This window comes from Salvelinus alpinus, chromosome 10 (assembly GCF_045679555.1).
Source record: "Salvelinus alpinus chromosome 10, SLU_Salpinus.1, whole genome shotgun sequence".
NCBI lineage: Eukaryota > Metazoa > Chordata > Actinopteri > Salmoniformes > Salmonidae > Salvelinus > Salvelinus alpinus.
This window is the reverse complement of record NC_092095.1, coordinates 67,762,934-67,789,713: the sequence shown is the minus strand read 5'-3', so window position 1 is coordinate 67,789,713 and position 26,780 is coordinate 67,762,934. Positions and strand designations below refer to the sequence as shown.

Below are 26,780 nucleotides of genomic sequence, written 5' to 3'. Positions count from 1 at the left end.
GTTTTATTCAGTTCTGGATTTCATATGGCTATAACAGAATACAGTGTTTTATTCAGTTCTGGATTTCATATGGCTACAACAGAATACAGTGTTTTATTCCGTTCTGGATTTCATATGGCTACAACAGAATACAGTGTTTTATTCAGTTCTGGATTTCATATGGCTACAGCAGAATACAGTGTTTTATTCAGTTCTGGATTTCATATGGCTACAACAGAATACAGTGTTTTATTCCCTTCTGGATTTCATATGGCTACAGCAGAATGCAGTGTTTTATTCCGTTCTGGATTTCATATGGCTACAGCAGAATGCAGTGTTTTATTCCGTCCTGGATTTCATATGTCTACAGCAGAATACAGTGTTTTATTCCGTTCTGGATTTCATATGGCTACAGCAGAATACAGTGTTTTATTCAGTTCTGGATTTCATATGGCTACAGCAGAATACAGTGTTTTATTCAGTTCTGGATTTCATATGGCTACAGCAGAATACAGTGTTTTATTCAGTTCTGGATTTCATATGGCTACAGCAGAATACAGTGTTTTATTCAGTTCTGGATTTCATATGGCTACAGCAGAATGCAGTGTTTTATTCAGTTCTGGATTTCATATGGCTACAGCAGAATGCAGTGTTTTATTCAGTTCTGGATTTCATATGGCTACAGCAGAATGCAGTGTTTTATTCCGTTCTGGATTTCATATGGCTACAGCAGAATGCAGTGTTTTATTCAGTTCTGGATTTCATATGGCTACAACAGAATGCAGTGTTTTATTCAGTTCTGGATTTCATATGGCTACAGCAGAATACAGTGTTTTATTCAGTTCTGGATTTCATATGGCTACAACAGAATACAGTGTTTTATTCAGTTCTGGATTTCATATGGCTATGTTAGACCTGCTATGTTAGATAGCAGATGTTCCACTCCTGGACACAGCTTGACATCATTCAGTCATGTTTAATCAACCAACTAAGAGGCTTGTGTAAACTTGAGTGAAGTCTCAATAAAAACAAACAGTTTATGTTAAATATCTTTATTTATTCGCTTCGATTTAAACATTTAAAATGAATTATACACCATGCAGTTATAATTGCCATTAATCAATCATATTCCTGCTTTTATTTGGAGCCATCCATATGTTCACAGGCAGAGTTCAAAGCAACATCTCAAAGCTAATTTGCCTTGTGGTGCTGTTCCTTCATTGAGGGAACGTCTTACAATATCCCATAGCCATACTACGGTAAGCAGCTATAGGCATGGCGGTGAAAGCTGCAAAAATGTCATCATTTACAAATGGAACACACATCTAGAACCTTATGTACATATACCCAAATCATGCTCTGAGATGATCAGATTAAAAGCATAATAGAATTATCAACACATACTTGGGGAATGGATCTCCATTCAGATTAAACATAATTCACTTCCTGATGAGATTTATTTACATGACCATACTTAAAATGAGTTTATATTAGGCAAGTCAGTCACAAAGACATGTTTATTTACAATGACGGTTTGGCAAGTGGTGAGAGGCAAGTACGGTGATAAATAACTAAAACAATTGGAGCCACAGTGTAAGTAGAAAGCTTACATTAAAACATACATTTTTACCATCTTCTCTTTCTGTGTTTTGGATATAGAGTGTATTGCACTGTTCCCCAGGATCACTGCATGAACATCTCTGATTGGCTGATCAGCATCACTGCATTAGCCTAGTATGGATACAGTGCAGTGCACTAAGCTGTCAAACACTGCTCTCTAATGGTGGATATTGAAATCTACCTCACAATATGAGGCTCTTGGTAAAATTGGGACATTTTTTGGGGTCTATGCCCCACAAGTTTCTCAACGCAGTGGTCATTACAATCAGTTGCATAATTGAAATTAAATACTGGGTGGTTCGAGCCCTGAATGCTGATTGGCTAACAGCCGTGGTATATCAGACCGTATACCACGGTTATGACAAAACATTTATTTTTACTGCTCTAATTATGTTGGTAACCAGTTTATAATAGCAATAAGGCACCTTGGGGGTTTGTGGTATAGGGCCAATATACCATGGCTAAGGGCTGGATTCAGGCATTCCACGTTGCGTCGTGCTTTAGAACAGCCCTTAGCCGTGGTATATTGGCCATATACCACACCCCCTCTGGCCTTATTGATTAAATAGAGCACAGCTTGTTTTGGAAGTGAATTAAAACATTACATTCAGACTTAGCTTCTTTTAAGATTAAAGTGTCCCTAAAAGCATTGGTAAACCATTAACCAATATGCTTACCAATACAATAGAGCAAAAACAATGTGCTGATCACAACTGAAGTAAATGAATATGGTGCAAAACACAGTGCAGGTGGGCGATCATTCCAGTCTGACCTTTGAACTTCTTTAGGTGAACTATCATACATTCCTAATGCAGTCGGCAAAGCAAAGGATTCTTCAACAAGTCAAGATCCTGTTTACATTACTGGGACTGTCATATACTATACAATGTGGTTCTTAGTGACGGCATAACACCCTCTGTAATATACATGTAACCTTCTATCAGCACACATCTTCCCCTCCAAGACAACACTACAATGAAATATATATGGACATGTACAATGGAAAAGAGAGACATACAGTATGTGAAAACTATGAAAGATGCCACAGAGTGGAAGGGGGCAGAGTGGTCTTACTCCTAGACCCAGAGGAAGGACAGGACAGGAGGATGAGGACAGAGGGGTCTTACTCCTAGACCCAGAGGAAGGACAGGACAGGAGGAGGAGGACAGAGGGGTCTTACTCCTAGACCCAGAGGATGGACAGGACAGGAGGATGAGGACAGAGGGGTCTTACTCCTAGACCCAGAGGATGGACAGGACAGGAGGATGAGGACAGAGGGGTCTTACTCCTAGACCCAGAGGAAGGACAGGACAGGAGGATGGGGACAGAGGGGTCTTACTCCTAGACCCAGAGGAAGGACAGGAGGATGAGGACAGAGGGGTCTTACTCCTAGACCCAGAGGAAGGACAGGAGGATGAGGACAGAGGGGTCTTACTCCTAGACCCAGAGGAAGGACAGGAGGATGAGGACAGAGGGGTCTTACTCCTAGACCCAGATGAAGGACAGGAGGATGAGGGCAGAGGGTCTTACTCCTAGACCCAGATGAAGGACAGGAGGATGAGGGCAGAGGGTCTTACTCCTAGACCCAGAGGAAGGACAGGAGGATGAGGACAGAGGGGTCTTACTGGGAATGAGACAGTCTGTACCTACCACACATGCACTCGTGACTCAGGGTCTACATTCTACATGGTTACTTGGTGCTGTGGTTGTAGCTGTGGCTGTAGAGGCCTCCTCCTCTGACGACTGTAGGGGAAGACAGGGGGTGTTGGCCTGGCCGGATGGGCTTAGCTGGAAGACAGAACATAGTCATCAATACAAACACACACTCCACCAACCCACCCTCTCCTCCCTCCCTTCCTCCCTTCCTCCCTCCCTTTCTCCATCCTTACCGATCTGAGCGGAGATTCCTCTCCTGGCCATGTTCTTGGCCCTGACAACCTCCTTGATGCGGTCCACCTCTAGCTGGTAGCGTTTCCTGTCCCTCATAGCGTTCTCCTTGGCCTCCTTCAGGGCATTCTCCAGGGCCTTGACCCGCTCGGCCGTGGCCCGCAGACGCTTCTCCAGCTTGGGAAGCTCGCAGCGCAGGTCCGCATTGTCACGCACCAACTGGGAGGGAGGGAGGGAGGGAGGGAGGGAGGGGGGGGGGAGGGGGGGGGAGGGGGGGGGGGAGGGAGGGAAAGGGGGGAGACAGGGAGGGAGGGAGGGAAAGGGGGGAGATAGGGAGGAAGGGAGGGAAAGGGGGGAGATAGGGAGGGAGAGGGGGTAGACAGGGAGGGAGGGAGGTTCGTAGGTGGAGACAGGGTGGGAGGGAGGGAAAGGGGGGAGATAGGGAGGGAAAGGGGGGAGACAGGGAGAGAGGGAAACAGAGATATGAGGGTCAGCTTACGAAGCTTGCAGCGCAGTACCTGCTTAATAATGTCCCAGTGCAGTAGCTGCTTAATAATGTCCCAGTACAGTACCTGCTTAATAATGTCCCAGTACAGTACCTGCTTAATAATGTCCCAGTACATTACCTGTTAATAATGTCCCAGTGCAGTACCTGCTTAATAATGTCCCAGTGCAGTACCTGCTTAATAATGTCCCAGTACAGTACCTGCTTAATAATGTCCCAGTGCAGTACCTGCTTAATAATGTCCCAGTACAGTACCTGCTTAATAATGTCCCAGTGCAGTACCTGCTTAATAATGTCCCAGTACTGTACCTGCTTAATAATGTCCCAGTGCAGTACCTGCTTAATAATGTCCCAGTACAGTACCTGCTTAATAATGTCCCAGTACAGTACCTGCTTAATAATGTCCCAGTACATTACCTGTTAATAATGTCCCAGTGCAGTACCTGCTTAATAATGTCCCAGTGCAGTACCTGCTTAATAATGTCCCAGTGCAGTACCTGCTTAATAATGTCCCAGTGCAGTAGCTGCTTAATAATGTCCCAGTACAGTACCTGCTTAATAATGTCCCAGTGCAGTACCTGCTTAATAATGTCCCAGTACAGTACCTGCTTAATAATGTCCCAGTGCAGTACCTGCTTAATAATGTCCCAGTGCAGTACCTGCTTAATAATGTCCCAGTACAGTACCTGCTTAATAATGTCCCAGTGCAGTACCTGCTTAATAATGTCCCAGTACAGTACCTGCTTAATAATGTCCCAGTGCAGTACCTGCTTAATAATGTCCCAGTACAGTACCTGCTTAATAATGTCCCAGTGCAGTACCTGCTTAATAATGTCCCAGTGCAGTACCTGCTTAATAATGTCCCAGTGCAGTACCTGCTTAATAATGTCCCAGTGCAGTACCTGCTTAATAATGTCCCAGTGCAGTACCTGCTTAATAATGTCCCAGTACAGTACCTGCTTAATAATGTCCCAGTGCAGTACCTGCTTAATAATGTCCCAGTACAGTACCTGCTTAATAATGTCCCAGTACAGTACCTGCTTAATAATGTCCCAGTACAGTACCTGGTTAATAATGTCCCAGTGCAGTACCTGCTTAATAATGTCCCAGTACAGTACCTGCTTGTGGACTTTAGTGAGTTGCTCCAGGTTGTTCTCCAGGAAGGAGATCTTCTGTTTCTGGGCGGCGCTGCCCACTCCATCCTCACAGTCCAGCTCTGCACTCTGGACACAACAGGAGAGAAGACAGTCAATACAGACTACTGCCCACTCTGCACTCTGGACACAACAGGAGAGAAGACAGACAGTCAATACAGACTACTGCCCACTCTGCACACAACAGGAGAGGAGACAGACAGTCAATACAGACTACTGCCCACTCTGCACTCTGGACACAACAGGAGAGAAGACAGACAGTCAATACAGACTACTGCCCACTCTGCACACAACAGGAGAGGAGACAGACAGTCAATACAGACTACTGCCCACTCTGCACTCTGAACACAACAGGAGAGAAGACAGACAGTCAATACAGACTACTGCCCACTCTGCACTCTGGACACAACAGGAGAGAAGACAGACAGTCAATACAGACTACTGCCCACTCTGCACTCTGGACACAACAGGAGAGAAGACAGACAGTCAATACAGACTACTGCCCACTCTGCACTCTGAACACAACAGGAGAGAAGACAGACAGTCAATACAGACTACTGCCCACTCTGCACTCTGAACACAACAGGAGAGAAGACAGACAGTCAATACAGAATACTGCCCACTCTGCACTCTGAACACAACAGGAGAGAAGACAGACAGTCAATACAGACTACTGCCCACTCTGCACACAACAGGAGAGGAGACAGACAGTCAATACAGACTACTGCCCACTCTGCACTCTGGACACAACAGGAGAGAAGACAGACAGTCAATACAGACTACTGCCCACTCTGCACACAACAGGAGAGGAGACAGACAGTCAATACAGACTACTGCCCACTCTGCACTCTGAACACAACAGGAGAGAAGACAGACAGTCAATACAGACTACTGCCCACTCTGCACTCTGGACACAACAGGAGAGAAGACAGACAGTCAATACAGACTACTGCCCACTCTGCACTCTGGACACAACAGGAGAGAAGACAGACAGTCAATACAGACTACTGCCCACTCTGCACTCTGGACACAACAGGAGAGGAGACAGACAGTCAATACAGACTACTGCCCACTCTGCACTCTGAACACAACAGGAGAGAAGACAGACAGTCAATACAGAATACTGCCCACTCTGCACTCTGAACACAACAGGAGAGAAGACAGACAGTCAATACAGACTACTGCCCACTCTGCACTCTGAACACAACAGGAGAGAAGACAGACAGTCAATATAGACTACTGCCCACTCTGCACTCTGAACACAACAGGAGAGAAGACAGACAGTCAATACAGACTACTGCCCACTCTGCACACAACAGGAGAGGAGACAGACAGTCAATACAGACTACTGCCCACTCTGCACTCTGGACACAACAGGAAAGAAGACAGACAGTCAATACAGACTACTGCCCACTCTGCACTCTGCACACAACAGGAGAAAAGACAGACAGTCAATACAGACTACTGCCCACTCTGCACACAACAGGAGAGGAGACAGACAGTCAATACAGACTACTGCCCACTCTGCACACAACAGGAGAGAAGACAGACAGTCAATACAGACTACTGCCCACTCTGCACACAACAGGAGAGGAGACAGACAGTCAATACAGACTACTGCCCACAACAGGAGAGGAGACAGACAGTCAAAACAGACTACTGCCCACAACAGGACAGGAGACAGACAGTCAAAACAGACTACTGCCCACTCTGCACACAACAGCAGAGGAGAGAAACATCAGTCAGTATATCAACACAGAGCGCAGACTACACACTACAGAGCGCAGACTACACACTACAGAGCGCAGACTACACACTACAGAGCGCAGACTACACACTACAGAGCGCAGACTACACACTACAGAGCGCAGACTACACACTACAGAGCGCAGACTACACACTACAAAGTGCAGACTACACACTACAGAGCGCAGACTACAGACTACAGAGCGCAGACTATAGACTACAGAGCGCAGACTACACACTACAAAGCGCAGACTACACACTACAAAGCGCAGACTACAGACTACAGACTACAGAGCGCAGACTACAGACTACAGACTACAGACTACAGAGTGCCGACTACAGACTACAGACAACAGACTACAGACTACAGAATACGGACTACAGACTACAGAGCACAGACTACAGACAACAGACTACAGACTACAGAGCGCAGACTACAGACTACAGACTACATACTACAGACTACAGAGCGCAGACTACAGACTACAGACTACAGAGCGCAGACAACATACTACAGACTACAGACTACAGGTCCTCACTGAAAGACAACAGTCTTCAGATGAGTATCTCTGACATTCTGCAGACAGGTTGGTGCATTCTGATACACAGCCTCTCTTACATGGGAGAATACCTCCTTACCTTCTTGACGCGTGTTGTGAGGTCTTGAACAAAGATCCTGCGTAGGTTATGAAGAGTCTGCAGCTCTTTGGCCTTTAAAGACAAAACAGAGAGAAGACACACTTGTGCTCAGTGTGAAACGTTGAAATGGACATCTATGATGTATTGGTTTATCTGCAAGACTTAGGAAGTGAAGAGCTATACTCATTCATTCATTCAGTCAGGCAGTCAGTCAGTCATTCATTCATTCATTCACTCATTCAGTCAGTCAGTCATAGAGCCTTGACGTACCACAGTCTCCTCCAATCCCTTCAGGTCCTGTCTGGCCTGCTCCCTCTGCTCGTTGAAGATGACCAGCTTCTGGAGCTTCATGTCCTTCTCCTGTTCCTCCACCTTCAGCTTCTCATGGTCAGACATCAGCCTCCTCTGCTCCAGCATCAGGCCCTGGTTCAGACTGGGAGAGACACGGAGGAGGAGGAGGAGGGGAGGGGGGGAGGTAGAGGAGAGGAGAAGTAGAGGAAGAGGAGAGGTAGAGGAGAGGTAGGGGAGAGGTAGGAGAGAGGTAGGAGCGAGGAGAGGTAGAGGAGAGGTAGAGGAAGAGGAGAGGTAGAGGAGAGGGAGAGGAGAGGTAGGGGAGAGGTAGGAGAGAGGTAGGAGCGAGGAGAGGTAGAGGAGAGGTAGGGGAGAGGAGAGGTAGGGGAGAGGAGAGGTAGAGGAGAGTTAGAGGAGAGGTAGGAGAGAGGTAGGAGAGAGGAGAGGTAGAGAAGAGGTAGGGGAGAGGAGAGGTAGGGGAGAGGAGAGGTAGGGGAGAGGGAGAGGAGAGGTAGGGGAGAGGTAGGAGAGAGGTAGGAGAGATGTAGGAGAGAGGTAGGGGAGAGTAGAGGTAGAGGAGAGGTAGGGGAGAGGAGAGTTAGAGGAGAGTTAGAGGAGAGGTAGAGGAGAGGTAGGAGAGAGGAGAGGTATAGGAGGTAGAGGAGAGGTAGGAGAGAGGAGAGGTAGAGGAGAGGTAGAGGAGAGGTAGAGGAGAGGAGAGGTAGAGGAGAGGAGAGGAGAGGTAGAGGAGAGGAGAGGTAGGGGAGAGGTAGAGGAGAGGAGAGGTGGAGGATAGGTAGGGGAGAGGTAGAGGAGAGGTAGGGGAGAGGTAGGGGAGAGGTAGGGGAGAGGTAGTAGAGAGGTAGGGGAGAGGTAGGGGAGAGGTAGGAGAGAGGTAGGAGAGAGGTAGGGGAGAGGTAGGAGAGAGGTAGGGGAGAGGTAGGAGAGAGGTAGGAGAGAGGTAGGGGAGAGGTAGGGGATAGGTAGGGGAGAGGTAGAGGAGAGGTAGGGGAGAGGTAGGGGAGAGGTAGGGGAGAGGTAGGAGAGAGGTAGGGGAGAGGTAGGGGAGAGGTAGGGGAGAGGTAGGAGAGAGGTAGTAGAGAGGTAGTAGAGAGGTAGGGGAGAGGTAGGGGAGAGGTAGGAGAGAGGTAGGGGAGAGGTAGGGGAGAGGTAGGGGAGAGGTAGGAGAGAGGTAGGAGAGAGGTAGGGGAGAGGTAGGGGAGAGGTAGGAGAGAGGTAGGGGAGAGGTAGGTGAGAGGTAGGGGAGAGGTAGGGGAGAGGTAGTGGAGAGGTAGGGGAGAGGTAGGGGAGAGGTAGGGGAGAGGTAGGGGAGAGGTAGGAGAGAGGTAGGGGAGAGGTAGGGGAGAGGTAGGTAGGGGAGAGGTAGGAGAGAGGTAGGGGAGAGGTAGGAGAGAGGTAGGGGAGAGGTAGGGGAGAGGTAGGAAAGTGGGTGAAAAGGAGGAGAGAAAAGACTAAGTTATAGAGGCTTTATGGAGCTTTATAAGGCCTATTTAGATGCTTCAGATGTAGGGCCTTTTATACCACCTTTCATTTAGTACTGCATTATGACAGCATGTAAAGGATTTGTGAGGCCTTTATGAAGCCTTTATGAATGCCCTATGAAGCCTTTATGAGTTGCAGTTAGAAAAGTGTTGTCAATCACAGAGAGTCGCCGGACGGTATATATAGCTGCTCACTCTGTGAGTTCATCTAGCGTCCTCTGTTTGTCATCGATCTCGTCCCTGAGTCGGGCCAGCTGCTTCTGGTGGGCCTCTCTGTGAGCCTCCATCTGCTGTTCTAGAGTCTTCTACAGGATGGACAGGAGGACGGATCAGAGGACACACACAGAGACACACACACGGGTAAAACTAATCTGTTTCTCCAACAGAATAATCATCCCAAGAGTACTTCCAGATCCACCTTGTGGAAGTCTTAATCCCGGGTTTAATCACCTTAATCTCCTCTTCACCCTCCAGTCTACTGATGTGCTCCTTCTCCGTGTCCACCACTGACACCTCGTGCATTTTCTCTGAGGAACAACAACGTGAACAACAATGTGAAGCATGTTATAAAGGAAGCAGTGGTGTCGATAGAGGGGATGTGTAGAGTGAGTCCGTGCGTCTCACCCTGAGCGTGCATCTTGGCCAGCTCCTCAGTCAGAGCGTCCTGACTCTCCTCCAGCTGTCTCTTCTTCTGTTCCATGTTCTGCATGTAGTCTGTCAGGGACTTGATCTTGGCTTGGTGCTACAGCACAACACACAAACACAGGGTCAGCGCTTCAAAACCTTCCCTGTTGTCACACCTACTGAACACAGCCCTGTTTGGCCGTTTTGTAGGACTTTATTAAAGAGTGAAAAGATATCCAGAGACTCAACGTAGGACAATGAAAGTGCATTTCTGCATCAGCCTTTAGAACGCTTCACAATTATAGGGAAACCTGGCCCCTCTGTTACCTGGGAGATGAGCAGCTGACAGGAAGCCAGCTCCTTCTCGTTGGCGGCCATCTTGCATGAGGTGTCACTCTGGGAGCTTTCCAGCTGCTTGGAGCGGTTCACCAGAGATTTGACCTCTGACCTCATCTTACTGATGAAGAGACGGGTCATGGTGAACTCTTCCTCAATCACTCCACCGTTACCGTTCCCTTCAGCCATCTAGACAGGAAACAGAAGACTGCATATAAAGCCTGGAGGATGAACAGTATGATTAGAACAGTCCAGGAGGAAGATATACTGTTAGGAACCTAAAGAGCATCAACTCTGACTCATGTTGTATGTTGTGGAGAGGTTTGCTCGCTACACAGGTCAACGATGTTACAACCCGTTAAGTTAACAGGACTGTTGTGAATGGGTTTGTTAGTATTTGGTTCGGGGTGTGCGTGTGTTCCTACTTTATGTGTGTCTATGTATATCTGCTGTGTAGGTCCCCTCACCACCTTGATGTCGCTGGTACCCATGGTGGCTCCTATCTCACTGAGGTCTCTGAGCAGCAGGTGGAGGATCTCTGCAGCTCTCTTCTTCTGGTGTCCACTGAGCTCCTGGAGCGTGGTCAGCTCCCTCTGAACTGACAACAGGACCGTCTGGGGAACACACATCAGTCACATGCCAGTTGTCCTTCACCGCATCATTAAGGACCCTCTATACGGTTCTAGTACCTCATCTATCCACAGGGGAAACTTGGGAAGACTCATTAGAACATAGGTATATGGATCACTCACACATCAGGGGATACCTCGGCAGAATAAAATGTCATTAGTGGTGCGGTAAACCCCATAATTAGCTAAGGCTGAACTGCTCTAGGCCCCTCTATCCCACCCATCATGCCCATAGACCCACAGTCCTCTGCTGCAGCTCCTCCTGCAGCTGTTGGTTGGCCTGGCTCCTGTCCTCCACCTCCTGGCTCTTCTGGTCGTAGTTCACAGCCAGCTCCTCCAACGCCTGCAGCACCTCCTTCACCTAGAACCAGAAGAACATAATGATGAACATCTAGTCAAATGGCTACCCAGAATACTCACATTCCCCCCCTCCCCTCTCCACACCACTGCCACACTCTGTTGTCATCTATGCACAGTCACTTTAATTAACTCTGCACATACTACCTCAACTGACCGGTGCCCCCGCACATTGACTCTGTACCGGCACCCCCCCCCTGTATATATAGTTATTTTTTACTGCTCCTCTTTAATTACTTGTTACTTTTATCTCTTATTCTTAGACGTATTTTTTGAAACTGCACTGTTGGTTAAGGGCTCGTAAGTAAGCATTTCACTGTAAGGACTACTACGCCTGTTGTATTCAGCATTTCACGGTAAGGTCTACTGCGCCTGTTGTATTCGGCGCATGTGACTAATACAATTTGATTTGAAGGACTCATTTAGAATTCTAGAATAACATGGATTCATCCAGAATATTGTCCTTCACCTCCTCCTTGGCAGCCTCGTTCTCTGTCTGCAGACGAGACAGATCCTCATGGATCTTCTCATAGTCCCTTCTCGTCGACGCCAGCAGCTGAGGAGAGGCCCACACGGGGACACACATACACACAGGGACACACATACACACAGGGACACACACACACGGGGACACAAACAGGGGGTACACGAAAAAGGGAAGAAACACAGGCAAATGCACACCATTTAACTTGGTTGAATCCCCCTTAGATGTAGATCATCCATTTGAAAGCACCATCAAGACATTGGACTTTTAAGAAGAACAGTGTCTCCAGCCAGACAGCAAAATGCATCAGATGACTCAAAACGTCCAATATCTTGACAACTTGACTGCTGACATGCAGAACATTTTGGGACTGTATCAACAGTGGACTAATGAGAAACAATACCAAAATATAGTTTTTGAGTGACATTCCCCTTTAACATGAGAAAAGAGGGTTGTTCATGATTGGTCACCTCATCCTGGTCTAACATCTGTTCCTTGAGTTTCTCAGCCAGCTGGCTCTGCTGGTTGATCTCATCATCCTGGGTGACACAAACAAAACAAGCAGCAATTTACATTTCAGTTAGAATAGAATTGTAAACATTGATTTGACTGTAAAAATTCCAACCCCTTCCTGTTCCTGCCCAATCTAGCCAACCGTTTAATGTTGATGCATGTATGTTATTTAAACTGTGTTTTAATGTCTGTTATTCTTTATGTATGTTGAGTTTGTACCCTCCAAAATGAATTGACTCAGTTCTCTAATCTAGTCTGGTTAGATTTCCCTTGTTGACCTTGTCGTCCAGTTGTTTGTACAGATTGCTGATGTCCTCCTCGTACTTGCTCTTCTCCTCGGTGGAGACCAGGACCAGGCCGTTAACTGGAGCCATGTTATCTATGATGGGAGTGTTGTCACACGGCTCCAGGTGCTTCTGCTCCTTAGCACTCAGCTGCTCCTCCTCAGGGACGTTCTCACCTGAGACAGGGACAAACAGATTCTCTACCCTGAACTGTGCACTCATTCACTCAATATCTACCATGGGAACACTAACTCATATCCAACTCAGTGTGGCTCTGTCGATTTCATATGAAGGGTTTCAATCATTTCTCTCTTTCTCTGCCCTCCCTCCCCCAATCCCTCCCTCCTCAATCTCTCCCTCCCTACCCCCTCTCGCCCTCTCGCCCTCTCCCTCCCTCTCTGTCTCACTCACTCCCTCTCTCTCACTCCCTCTCTCTTCCTCCCCCACTCTCCCCGCCACTCCTCCTCTGCCCATCTCTCTCTCCCTCCCTCCCCATCTCCCCCCCCTCCCTCCCCATCTCCCTCCCCATCTCCCTCCCTCCCTCACCATCTCCTTCCCTTCCCCCTCCCTCCCCATCTCCCTCCCTCACCATCTCCCTCCCTTCCCCCTCCCTCCCCATCTCCCTCCCTCCCCATCTCCCTCCCTCACCATCTCCCTCCCTCACCATCTCCCTCTCTCCCCATCACCCTCCCTCCCCATCTCCCTCCCTCACCATCTCCCTCCCTCACCATCTTCCTCCCTCCCCATCTCCCTCCCTCACCATCTCCCTCCCCATCTCCCTCCCTCCCCATCTCCCTCCCTCCCCATCTCCCTCTCTCCCCATCACCCTCCCTCCCCATCTCCCTCCCCCCCCATCTCCCTCCCTCCCCATCTCCTTCCCTCACCATCTCCCTCCCTCCCCATCTCCCTCCCTCACCATCGCCCTCCCTCCCAATCTCCTTCCCTCACCATCTCCCTCCCTCACCATCTCCCTCCCTCACCATCTCCCTCTCTCCCCATCACCCTCCCCATCTCCCTCCCTCACCATCACCCTCCCTCCCCATCTCCCTCCCTCCCCTCCCCCCTCCCTCCCCATCTCCCTCCCCTCCCCCTCCCTCCCCTCCCCCCTCCCTCCCCATCACCCTCCCTCACCATCTCCCTCCCTCCCCTCCCCCCTCCCTCCCCATCTCCCTCCCTCCCCTCCCCATCACCCTCCCCATCACCCTCCCTATCTCCCTCCCTCCCTATCTTCCTCCCTCCCTCCCCCCTCCCTCCTCATCTCCCTCCCTCCCCATCCCCCTCCCTCCCCATCTCCCTCCCTCCCCATCTCCCTCCCTTCCTCCCTCCCCATCTCCCTCCCCATCTCCCTCCCTTCCTCCCTCACCGTTCCTCCAGCGGTTGAGCTCCATCTCCAGTCTGTGGATGACGTTCTTCAGACTCTTGTTCTTGTCTTTCTCCTTGTTGTACTTGTTCTTCCACTCCTCGGCTGTCAGCTCCAGGTTCACAGACACGGTGTTCTTGATGGTCTTGGCTCTGTGTGGAGGGTGGGACAGACACTCAGATTCCTATATCTAATCACACCCTATTCCCTATACAGCAGTGCACTACTTTGACATGGCTAATGGGCTGTAATTCATCCACTAAAGGACATTGTGGCCTCATTTACTCATCTCCACAGTATAGTTTTTTGTCAGAACAGGAACAGATGGATAAACATTGAATCAACACAACTGGAGGAGGTGATCCAATAAGAAGCAGGGAGGCAGATAGCTCCATATTTGAACTGGTCTGAGATCTATTGCAGGAGGTTGTCCCCTGTGAAGGTGACCGGGGACTAATTAGCCCTGCTGGGTACTGTGGACTGTAGAATAATGTGTAAAGCCCAACTCCTCTCAACTTCCTCTCACAGACAGCGGTGGTCACATGAGTGCAGACAGTGCAGTGGAGCGCACCACACCACACCACACCACACCACACCACACCACTCTGTAGCCCCTACTGTTCTACCTCTATCTAGCTCCTCTCTTCAGCCTGGCAGGGCGGCAGAGACAGAATGTTCTAGAAGTCCCCTGTGTCCTCTGGCAGGGCGGCAGAGACAGAATGTTCTGGATGTCCCCTGTGTCCTCTGGCATGTTAGCAGAGAGAAAGTTCTGGAAGTCCCCTGTGTCCTCTGGCAGAGCAGCAGAGACAGAATGTTCTGGAAGTCCCCTGTCCTCTGGCAGGGCAGCAGAGATAGAATGTTCTGGAAGTCCCCTGTGTCCTCTGGCAGGGCAGCAGAGATAGAATGTTCTGGATGTCCCCTGCGTCCTGTGGCAGGGCAGCAGAGATAGAATGTGCTGGAAATCCATTGTGTCCTCTAACACACAGAGCAGCCTAGGCTAACTCCCACTGATGCTACTGTTGCTGTCCAGCCAGGAGGCAGGATAAAGCCCTACGCATCAGGATTTAGGGGAGTGGTTGGATGGAACACTTAGCTAAAGGTCAGAGAGATGAACAATGTCTTCATCATCTGGATAAAGATTTAGAGAAGAGGCTTGTTATGCAACCACTCAGTCAGCACTGAATAGGAGGGAAGATACTGGGAATCACCAGCTCTACTCATCATCAACAGTCACTGTCCGTCTCCTGGTGGATTAAGGACGGCCCATCTGCCTTGGGAAACCTTTAATTGTTCACATAAAATAGGGAAACTGGGTATGGTGCAGTGGATCTCTCAGCCCACCTCTGTCCCAACAGGGTAGACTTATGTTAACAGTCTGTCACTAGACCAGGTCAACTGTAGAGAGGTGCTGACCCACCTCTGTCCCAACAGGGTAGACTTATGTTAACAGTCTGTCACTAGACCAGGTCAACTGTAGAGAGGTGCTGACCCACCTCTGTCCGAACATGAGGGTAGACTTGGTCTCACACTCGTTGTAGATAGAGGGAGATGCACAGATGATGATGGTGGTCCTACAGTTCCCCCCTAGAGAGTCCTGCAGGATACGGGTCATCTTGCTGTCTCTGTACGGGACGTGGGTTTTCTGAAAACAAACACATAATTTACCCATCAGGGCCTTTCAACAGACAGTCTCATAGATAACCAGTCAGCCATCAAGGCCTTTCAGCAGACAGCCTCATAGATAACCAGTCAGCCATCAGGGCCTTTAAACAGACAGTCTCATAGATAACCAGTCAGCCATCAGGGCCTTTAAACAGACAGCCTCATAGATAACCAGTCAGCCATCAGGGCCTTTCAACAGTCAGCCTCATAGATAACCAGTCAGCCATCAGGATCTTTCAACAGACAGCCTCATAGATAACCAGTCAGCCATCAGGCCCTTTCAGCAGACAGTCTCATAGATAACCAGTCAGCCATCAGGGCCTTTAAACAGACAGCCTCATAGATAACCAGTCAGCCATCAGGGCCTTTCAACAGTCAGTCTCATAGATAACCAGTCAGCCATCAGGGCCTTTCAGCAGACAGCCTCATAGATAACCAGTCAGCCATCAGGGCCTTTAAACAGACAGTCTCATAGATAACCAGTCAGCCATCAGGGCCTTTAAACAGACAGTCTCATAGATAACCAGTCAGCCATCAGGACCAGATCAGCAGACAGTCTCGTAGATAACCAGTCAGCCATCAGGACCTTTCAACAGACAGTCTCATAGATAACCAGTCAGCCATCAGGACCAGATCAGCAGACAGTCTCGTAGATAACCAGTCAGCCATCAGGACCTTTCAACAGACAGCCTCATAGATAACCAGTCAGCCATCAGGGCCTTTAAACAGACAGTCTCATAGATAACCAGTCAGCCATCAGGACCAGATCAGCAGACAGTCTCGTAGATAACCAGTCAGCCATCAGGACCTTTCAACAGACAGTCTCATAGATAACCAGTCAGCCATCAGGGCCTTTCAGCAGACAGCCTCATAGATAACCAGTCAGCCATCAGGGCCTTTCAACAGACAGTCTCGTAGATAACCAGTCAGCCATCAGGGCCTTTAAACAGACAGTCTCGTAGATAACCAGCAAGCCATCAGGACCTTTCAACAGACAGTCTCGTAGATAACCAGTCAGCCATCAAGGCCTTTCAACAGACAGTTTCATAGATAACCAGTCAGCCATCAGGGCCTTTCAACAGACAGTCTCATAGATAACCAGTCAGCCATCAGGGCCTTTAAACAGACAGTCTCGTAGATAACCAGTCAGCCATCAGGGCCTTTCAACAGACAGTCTCATAGATAACCAGTCAGCCATCAGGGCCTTTCAACAGACAGTCTCATAGATAACCAGTCAGCCATCAGGACCAGATCAGAGGAAAAACATGACCTCACTGCTGACGCATAACTTTTTTCAGCAAAAGCACATTTTGGTTTATTGTTTTTACACAATTTCAATGTCACATATGCAAAGTATTCAGTAATCCCTGCTGATGTCACTATATTAAAGAGAGAAGGGTAAGATATATAGAGAGAACTCACTGTTCCCTCAGCCAGAGCAGAGATGACATTCCCCAGAGCAGAGAGGGACTTATTGATATTTTTTGCTTCGTCCAACACGGCTCCTTCAGCACCTGTCTTACTGACCTTAAAGAGACAAACAGAGAGAGAAAAGATTCTGTTAGCAGGGGAGAGGCCACACAATGCAGCAGCATCTTCTAACTGACAGGCCTGGAGTTATAACACATCATAAAACAGTTATAACAGTCATAACACAATTAGTTTGTTGGGAGTCTGTCTTCATGAGTCAGCAGGTGGGAGAGGACATATGATGCTTCAGCATCTTACACCTGAGTGACAAGCTGGGAGTTATAACAGCTTATAACACAGTCATAGCACAGTTATATTACAGTTATAACACAGGTATGCATTTCTACAAGTTATGGCGGTTCATTGGCGTCTTCATCAGACAAGCCTAGAGTTATAACACAGTTATGACAAGTTATAAACAGTTTAACACAAGTTCTGATGGTTTGTTGGAGTCTGTCTTTACCATCCTACTGATTTACCTTCTCACTACCAGCCAGATCCACCAGGTATAACTTCCCGGACAGTTTCTTCTCTGTTTCCACATTCTCTTGTTTGATGTTGATCAGGAAGATGCTGTGGCTTCTGGAACTGTGCTCATTCATGTCTATGAACAGGACAAAATACGTATATATTATAGAAGAAGTATATATTATAGAAGAAGTATATATAATAAAATAGGTATATATTATAGAAGAAGTATATCTTATTGAAGAAGTATATATTATAGAAGTATATCTTATCAAATAAGTATATCTAATTGAAGTATATATTATAGAAAAAGTATATCTTATAGAAGAAGTATATCTTACAGAAGAAGTATATATTATAGAAGAAGTATATATTATAGAATAAGTATATCTTATAGAAGAAGTATATCTTACAGAAGAAGTATATATTATAGAAGAAGTATATATTATAGAATAAGTATATCTTATAGAATAAGTATATCTTACAGAAGAAGTCTATATTATTGAAGAAGTATATATTATAGAAGTAGTATATCTTATAGTAGCAGTGATACACCCTTGTAAGGAGTGTTTCCTGGCCTCTGTGCGTCTGCTTGCAGGCCGGGATACTGTTAAACACTTTTAGACAACTGTTGATCTAAGAAGGGCTTCATAAATAAATGTGATTGATTGATAGAAGAGACACAACATACTTGTCACAGCCACGTGCCTGTTGGCCTTTCCCTCATCGATGACATCCATGACTTCCTCTGGACTGGACACAAAGCGCTCTGTACAACCCTGGGACAGGATCACATCACAGCTTTAACAGGTTGGTGCCTTTTATGATTTCTACAACATTTTTTTATTTTAACAATTAACTAGGCAAGTCAGTTAAGAACATATTATTATTTAAAATGACAGCCTACCCCGGCCAGACCCTCCCCTAACCCGGGCGACGCTGGGCCAATTGTGCGCCGCCCTATGGGACTCCCGATCACGTCCGGTTGTGATACAGACCGGGATCAAACCCGAGTCTGTAGTGACGCCTCTAGCACTGCGATGCAGTGCCTTAGACCGCTGCGCCACTCAGGAGGCAGCCTTATAATAAGACATTATATAGGCTGATACATGCTTATGACAAGTAATAAAGCATTATACACCTGCAGAATGTGTTACCTAACCATCTGTATTGCTCACCTTGACATAGGGAACTCTGTTCTTGTCCTCATGCACAGCCAGGTTGGTCTTCGACACTGGAAAAGAGGGAAATGAGTCATTAGGAAAGGAAAGGGGGATAGCTAGTCAGTTGTACAACTGAATGCATTCAACTGAAATGTGTCTAAATCAGAGAGGTGCGGGGGGCTGCCTTAATCGACATCCATGTCAACGGCACCCGGAGAGCAGTTGCTGTCGGGGGTTAACTGCCTTGTTCAAGAGTAGAACGCCAGATTTTTCCACCTTGCCGCCTCGGGGATTTGAACCAGCGACCTTTCGGTTACTGGCTCAACTCTCTTAACTGCGAAGCTACCCCATTATGATCTGTCTAAAATGATCTCTGTTCATCTTCAAAAGACTTCTTTTTTTGAAGTCCATCCAATACGAGTTCTTCTTACCATCTAGTAAGTCTCGGATCTTGTCCAGGTAGATTTCAAAATACGAGACCTGCACAAGAAAACAGGAATCAATACAGGGTACATTTTGATGACCATAGAAATGGTAGGAGGTCGTCTGCGCTCCTTAAAGGTCCTTGATACCAAATAGTGTCTGTTCCAGGTGTGTAGGTATCAAAATGAGAATACTGGAAGGGATGGAGACAGACACACTATTTAACCTCTGGATTTATTCATATTTTTTTTTACATTTTGATGACCAGACATCTTGTTGATATTGATTTGATACTTGTAGAATGACTTTGTCTTTTTTATTGGCCCCTGAGGGGATAAATAAAGTTGAATTTAACAACTTAATACCTTGATGTGGAACTCGAGGTTCTCGTCCATGGAGTAGATGTGATCGAAGATGTCGTGAGCGATGCGTGGGATGATGCCCATCAGCTGGGGGTCGTGGAGCTTGCCCTGCGACGAGGAACAATACATTACATCACACTCAATACTGATTATTATAACTAAATAGTCTGGGGTCTGGGGAACATCCCTTATAGCCAGCTGTTCTATATACACTGAATATCTACAGCGGTTCTATATAATATACATCTATACCCCCAAGAAGCAGCTGTTCTATATGCTGTTCTGTATCTACTGCTGGCTTTAGCTGATCCTTGCTGTTCTCAGTGAAGAAGAAACAACTGACACTTTAAAAAGCCATTAACTGCTCGAGGACAAATGCAACCTATAGTGTTGGTGGTCCAGTTGTGTAAATCACCCACACTACAGTACCATAATCTCATCCTAAATCAATTCAGTCTCAGAGAGTAATGAAAGTACGCAATGTATGTCTGCCCCACTAACTGATCTGATGTGTTTTACTGCTCTTAGAAAGGCTGGACTGAGTTCCAGTGAAATATCCTGTCAGAAGGTGCTCTTGCTGAACTGTCTGAGAATAATCAGTTCAGTCGTCTTGGTACCGTGTTCTCAGGGCGTACTGTACCTACAACATATCGGTTGCCTTTAGATCATATATTTCATGAATCTTTTCATTTCGGCAGGTGCCATTACTACAGAGAATCAGGCTGACCTCCATGGTGTGGGTCTTCCCCGAGGAGGTCTGTCCATAGGCAAAGATGGTTCCATTGTATCCTCCAAGGACGTCTGTGTGAATACAATACAATATTGTTCAACTTTATATGTCCAGAAATGTGTATTTTTGCTGTCTTGTGTTTTTTACCAACCCGCCGGACACCACACATACACAAGGACTGTGGATCAGTCATAATAACACTTATTCTACAAGGGGAAGGACTCACCTGTCTGGGGTTAGTCTACCTTCAACAATCTGTCTGGGGTTAGCCTACCTTCAACAACCTGTCTGGGGTTAGCCTACCTTCAACAATCTGTCTGGGGTTAGCCTACCTTCAACAACCTGTCTGGGGTTAGCCTACCTTCAACAACCTGTCTGGGGTTAGCCTACCTTCAACAATCTGTCTGGGGTTAGCCTACCTTCAACAACCTGTCTGGGGTTAGCCTACCTTCAACAACCTGTCTGGGGTTAGCCTACCTTCAACAATCTGTCTGGGGTTAGCCTACCTTCAACAACCTGTCTGGGGTTAGCCTACCTTCAACAACCTGTCTGGGGTTAGCCTACCTTCAACAATCTGTCTGGGGTTAGCCTACCTTCAACAACCTGTTTGGGGTTAGCCTACCTTCAACAACCTGTCTGGGGTTAGCCTACCTTCAACAACCTGTCTGGGGTTAGCCTACCTTCAACAACCTGTCTGGGGTTAGCCTACCTTCAACAACCTGTCTGGGGTTAGCCTATCTTCAACAACCTGTCTGGGGTTAGCCTACCTTCAACAACCTGTCTGGGGTTAGCCTACCTTCAACAATCTGTCTGGGGTTAGCCTACCTTCAACAACCTGTTTGGGGTTAGCCTACCTTCAACAACCTGTCTGGGGTTAGCCTACCTTCAACAACCTGTCTGGGGTTAGCCTACCTTCAACAACCTGTCTGGGGTTAGCCTACCTTCAACAACCTGTCTGGGGTTAGCCTACCTTCAACAACATGTCTGGGGTTAGCCTACCTTCAACAACCTGTCTGGGCTTAGCCTACCTTCAACAACCTGTCTGGGCTTAGCCTACCTTCAACAATCTGTCTGGGGTTAGCCTACCTTCAACAACCTGTCTGGGCTTAGCCTACCTTCAACAACCTGTCTGGGCTTAGCCTACCTTCAACAATCTGTCTGGGGTTAGTCTACCTTCAACAATCTGTCTGGGGTTAGCCTATCTTCAACAATCTGTCTGGGGTTAGCCTACCTTCAACAACCTGTCTGGGGTAAGCCTACCTTCAACAACCTGTCTGGGGATAGCCTACCTTCAACAACCTGTCTGGGCTTAGCCTACCTTCAACAACCTGTCTGGGGTTAGCCTACCTTCAACAACCTGTCTGGGGTTAGTCTACCTTCAACAACCTCTCTGGGGTTAGCCTACCTTCAACAACCTGTCTGGGGTTAGCTTACCTTCAACAATCTGTCTGGGGTTAGCCTACCTTCAACAACCTGTCTGGGCTTAGCCTACCTTCAACAATCTGTCTGGGGTTAGCCTACCTTCAACAACCTCTCTGGGGTTAGCCTACCTTCAACAACCTCTCTGGGGTTAGCCTATTTTCAACAATCTGTCTGGGGTTAGCCTACCTTCAACAATCTGTCTGGGGTTAGCCTATCTTCAACAATCTGTCTGGGGTTAGCCTACCTTCAACAATCTGTCTGGGGTTAGCCTACCTTCAACAACCTGTCTGGGGTTAGCCTACCTTCAACAACCTGTCTGGGCTTAGCCTACCTTCAACAATCTGTTTGAGGTTAGCTTACCTTTAACAATCTGTTTGGCACAGGCATCGTAGACCTGCTCCTGGGCTGTGTTGGGAGGCAGGACGCGGTCAAAGACATATGGTTTACCCTGTCCAGAACAGACAAAATGCACAGTGATTACAGAGCTCTATGGGAAAGAGGTCATGGGTAAATGGGAGCTCAATACCACCTCATACTGCATTCTCTCGAACAACACTATGTGAATGGTAATCAATAATCAATAGCAGAGCTTGTGAATGATAATTAATAATCAATAGCAGAGCTTGTGAATGATAATTAATAATCAATAGCAGAGCTTGTGAATGGTAATCGGTAATCAATAGCAGAACTTGTGAATGATAATTAATAATCAATAGCAGAGCTTGTGAGACAATTACAATAGAGCTACAAGCAGCTGGTTTGATCAACACTATCCAGCCTGGTCTATGGGGACGGACACAACACAGGACTCCCTCATTTGACAACCAGCCTGTCAGCAGCTGAGCTGTCTGCAGGCTACAGGAGAACGAGGAGATGTCTGTACCAGCTGAGCTGTCTGCAGGCTACAGGAGAACGAGGAGACGTCTGTACCAGCTGAGCTGTCTGCAGGCTACAGGAGAACGAGGAGACGTCTGTACCAGCTGAGCTGTCTGCAGGCTACAGGAGAACGAGGAGACGTCTGTACCAGCTGAGCTGTCTGCAGGCTACAGGAGAACGAGGAGACGTCTGTACCAGCTGAGCTGTCTGCAGGCTACAGGAGAACGAGGAGACGTCTGTACCAGCTGAGCTGTCTGCAGGCTACAGGAGAACGAGGAGACGTCTGTACCAGCTGAGCTGTCTGCAGGCTACAGGAGAACGAGGAGACGTCTGTACCAGCTGAGCTGTCTGCAGGCTACAGGAGAACGAGGAGACGTCTGTACCAGCTGAGCTGTCTGCAGGCTACAGGAGAACGAGGAGACGTCTGCACCAGCTGAGCTGTCTGCAGGCTACAGGAGAACGAGGAGACGTCTGTACCAGCTGAGCTGTCTGCAGGCTACAGGAGAACGAGGAGACGTCTGCACCAGCTGAGCTGTCTGCAGGCTACAGGAGAACGAGGAGACGTCTGTACCAGCTGAGCTGTCTGCAGGCTACAGGAGAACGAGGAGACGTCTGTACCAGCTGAGCTGTCTGCAGGCTACAGGAGAACGAGGAGATGTCTGTACCAGCTGAGCTGTCTGCAGGCTACAGGAGAACGAGGAGACGTCTGTACCAGCTGAGCTGTCTGCAGGCTACAGGAGAACGAGGAGACGTCTGCACCAGCTGAGCTGTCTGCAGGCTACAGGAGAACGAGGAGACGTCTGTACCAGCTGAGCTGTCTGCAGGCTACAGGAGAACGAGGAGACGTCTGTACCAGCTGAGCTGTCTGCAGGCTACAGGAGAACGAGGAGACGTCTGTACCAGCTGAGCTGTCTGCAGGCTACAGGAGAACGAGGAGACGTCTGTACCAGCTGAGCTGTCTGCAGGCTACAGGAGAACGAGGAGACGTCTGTACCAGCTGAGCTGTCTGCAGGCTACAGGAGAACGAGGAGACGTCTGTACCAGCTGAGCTGTCTGCAGGCTACAGGAGAACGAGGAGATATCTGTACCAGCTGAGCTGTCTGCAGGCTACGGGAGAATGAGGAGATGTCTGTAACAGCTAACAGGCCTACTGCTTTAAACAGAGGCTTCTGTTCTTTCTCTGGAACTAAAGTGATTCATGTGAGATCTCATAGGCCTTCATAATACACAACTGTATTAGGCCTCAATTTCATATTATATTCGGTAAATATGTGGTATACAGTGTACTTCCTTAACACACACACTGACACAATGTTTCATTATGATGGCAGGCAGGCAACCTTATGCATAATACATGAACACTAACGGGTGTTGAGCATAATGACGAGATACTGTTACCAGACAGACAAGCTATTGTAATGAGAGCTCTGTAGGCCTTCTGTACAGAAGACATTTTAATAAAATGCTGCACTTGAGCATGCAAAATAAGACCTTTAGTTCTTATGTAGATGTTTTGTGAGAATCTATGTCGATACTTGCTTGTCGAACATCTTATTCCAAATTCATGGGCATTAATATGGAATTGGTCCCCCCTTTGCTACTGTAACAGCCTCTCCACTAGATGTTGGAACATTGCGGCGGGGATTTGCTTTTATTCAGCCACAAGAGCATTAGGGAGGTCGGGTACTGATGTTGGGTGAATAGGCCTGGCTCGCAGTCAGCGTTTCAATTCATCCCAAAGGTGTTTGACGGGGTTGAGGTCAGGGCACTGTGCAAGCCAGTCAAGTTCTTCCACACCATCTCGACAAACCATTTCTGTATCGACCTTGCTTTGTGCACGGTGGCATTGTCTTGCTGAAACAGGAAAGGGCCTTTCCCAAACTGTTGCCACAAAGTTGGAAGCAAAGGATAATCTAGAATGTCATTGTATGCTGTAGCGTTAAGATTTTCCTTCAATGGAACTAAGGGGCCTAGTCCGATGCATGAAAAACAGCCCCAGACCATAATTCCTCCTCCACCAAACTTTACAGTTGGCACTATGCATTCGGGCAGGTAGTGTTCTCCTGGCATCCGACAAACCCAGATTCGTCAGTCGTGCTGCCAGATGGTGAAGCGTGATTCATCACCCCAGAGAACGCATTTCCACTGCTCCAGAGTCCAATGGCGGCGAGCTATACACCACTCCAGCCGAGGCATGGCATTGCAGATGTTGATCTTAGGCTTCCATGGCTGCTCGGCCATGGAAACCCATTTCATGAAGCTCCCAACAAACAGTTCTTGAGCTGCCGTTGCTTCCAGAGGCAGTATGGAACTCAGTAGTGTGTGTTGTAACCGAGGACAGACGATGTTTTAAGCGCTACTCGCTTCAGAGGTTCCGTTCTGATAGCTTGTGTGGCCTACCACTTCACAGCTGAGCTGCTGTTGCTCACAGATGGTTCCACTTCACAATAAAAGCACTTACAGTTGACCGGGGCAGCTCTATTAGGGAAGAGATTTGACCAACTGACTTGTTGGGAAGGTGGCATCCTATGACATTGTCACTGAGCTCTTCAGTAAGGCCATACTACTGCCAATGTTTGTCTATGGAGATTGCACGGCTATGTGTTCGATTTTACACACCTGTCAGCAACAGGTGCGGCTGAAATAGCTGAATCCATTCATTTGAAGGGATGTCCACATACTTTTGTATATATAGTGTATATTGATTAGGCAGGTGATGGGCACACAGAGCTTAAGGCTGGAGAAGTGCATGTCTCCCTTGCCACTAGCTGATAACCTGAACTTGAAGAATCATTCAAGCCAAGCCAGTCATCCAACTACTGTACTGTAATCCCTAGACATCAATTTAACAGGCTTGCCACTTTTAAATGAGTAACATTAAATAAATAAATTAGATCCAAATTAGATCCAATCCAATCAATACATTCAAAGGTATAGGCTGCGAGTGCTTTATGTTAGTAGAATGAGAGGAAATGCCTTATGCGGTTTATTTTCCTATGATGAGTGCTTCCATTCACCACAGGTGACAGAGAAGAACAGTATGTTAGCCACCTGGAATCTGCCATCTCAGCAAAGTGAATACCGCATAACAGCAGTGTCAAAGCACAATCTGCCTCTCTGGCAACAGCCCCGGGTCCCTGTCTCTCTCTGGCAATGGCCCAGGCCCTGTCTGACAACAATTCCCAATGCTCCATCTCAGGCCATCAGCTGCCGCTGGAGATAGCTACAGCGCAACACAACCAAAACATGTAGGCTACCAACAAATGCTCTGCAGAGGGTCACAAGCATTTTTTGGGATGTTTGTGTTAGTTGCCACATTTTTTTAAAACAAAAATCTATAGGCTACAATCCAATGTGTTGCGTGTAAAGATTGTCAATACATTGGGCGCTCTATTGGAAATGCTCACTGCATTGCACATTTCCTCTGCGCGTTTTGCTGGTGTTTCAGTAGTCTAGTCGTGGCAACAATAAACCTACCTACACAAGCAACGTTATATTCAGCAGATAAATTAACTATTAGATGCGGCACTTACAGTTATAACCACGGTGTCGTCTTCTTTAAATTTGGGGATGTATTTGTCTCCTCTTGTTATTTCGGATTCATTTAGTGGCCTGAATCGGCACATTACTTTCACGCCGTATTCGGCTGCAGCATCCGCCATGGTTGCGTTCTATCCAGGCAAGCAGATATCCAGATCAACTTTGATCCGCGGATGGTTTTTATCTGTTGAATGATTGTAAGTAAACCAACGCGTCCTTCACTCAAAGTGCCTCTATTTCGCTACGCCGTGGGTATTCAGTTGAGACAAGAGAAATCAACTGCACTCCTCCATTCCGATCAGAATGCAGAATATTGGTCCGAAGACAGTCTTGGATGAAAAAAAAAATCAAAATCCTACAAAAATATAATTTACAAGGGGATAGGTAAAGCCTATCCTTCAGAAGAGACGAGTGGCGCGGAGTTGAGAAACCCCCGCATCGTCCTGCACGTTGCTCTGCGCTCTTCTCTTCCACACTGCATCAGCATCAGTACCACTCCCCTTCCCCCTTCCTCCTCCTCCTCCCCCCGGGCTGGGGCCCAGCATCTCGCTGCTCTATCCTCGAAATAACAGCTAGAGGTCAGTATTTAACCCTAAAAGGAAATGTATTGGTTTCAAATTTGAAATTCTATTGCCCATCAATGGAAAAAACTACTACCTGCAATTAATTGCAATATATTTAAATTCCTTTTGATAGCATGTGATGATTGGACCAACTTGAACTTTAAAAACAGTATCATGTGTATCAGTACATA

The 26,780-nt window shown here is 47.5% G+C and overlaps 1 protein-coding gene across 1 annotated transcript; it reads right to left on the bottom strand.

The window, feature by feature from the left end:
* Window positions 1–1,015: 1,015 nt before the first annotated feature.
* On the bottom strand, window positions 1,016–26,518 carry LOC139532726 (kinesin heavy chain-like). Its single transcript, XM_071330672.1, has 25 exons — window positions 26,020–26,518; window positions 21,971–22,058; window positions 20,186–20,259; window positions 19,462–19,566; window positions 19,105–19,153; window positions 18,689–18,744; window positions 18,202–18,289; window positions 17,522–17,646; window positions 16,995–17,099; window positions 15,404–15,552; window positions 13,914–14,062; window positions 12,545–12,726; window positions 12,224–12,292; window positions 11,739–11,825; window positions 11,154–11,273; window positions 10,751–10,897; window positions 10,275–10,472; window positions 9,948–10,065; window positions 9,774–9,850; window positions 9,519–9,628; window positions 7,801–7,963; window positions 7,531–7,602; window positions 5,110–5,214; window positions 3,489–3,705; window positions 1,016–3,387 (listed from the first exon to the last, which is right to left on the bottom strand). Exons 1-25 carry the CDS (start codon window positions 26,146–26,148, stop codon window positions 3,290–3,292), a joined length of 2,880 nt encoding a protein of 959 aa, XP_071186773.1. The 5' UTR covers window positions 26,149–26,518; the 3' UTR covers window positions 1,016–3,289.
* Between the last annotated feature and the right edge of the window lie 262 nt (window positions 26,519–26,780).

Bases quoted from the DNA above. Each gene is read 5' to 3' on its own strand.
- LOC139532726 (XM_071330672.1), bottom strand. From the start codon at position 26,148: ATGGCGGATGCTGCAGCCGAATACGGCGTGAAAGTAATGTGCCGATTC. The intron at 12,293-12,544 runs GTCAACAAGGGA...TGTGTCACCCAG, and splicing joins ACAAACAACTGGACGACAAG to GATGATGAGATCAACCAGCA. The intron at 10,898-11,153 runs GTGGGTCTATGG...TGTGTTCCCCAG, and splicing joins AGGAGCTGCAGCAGAGGACT to ACGGTCCTGTTGTCAGTTCA.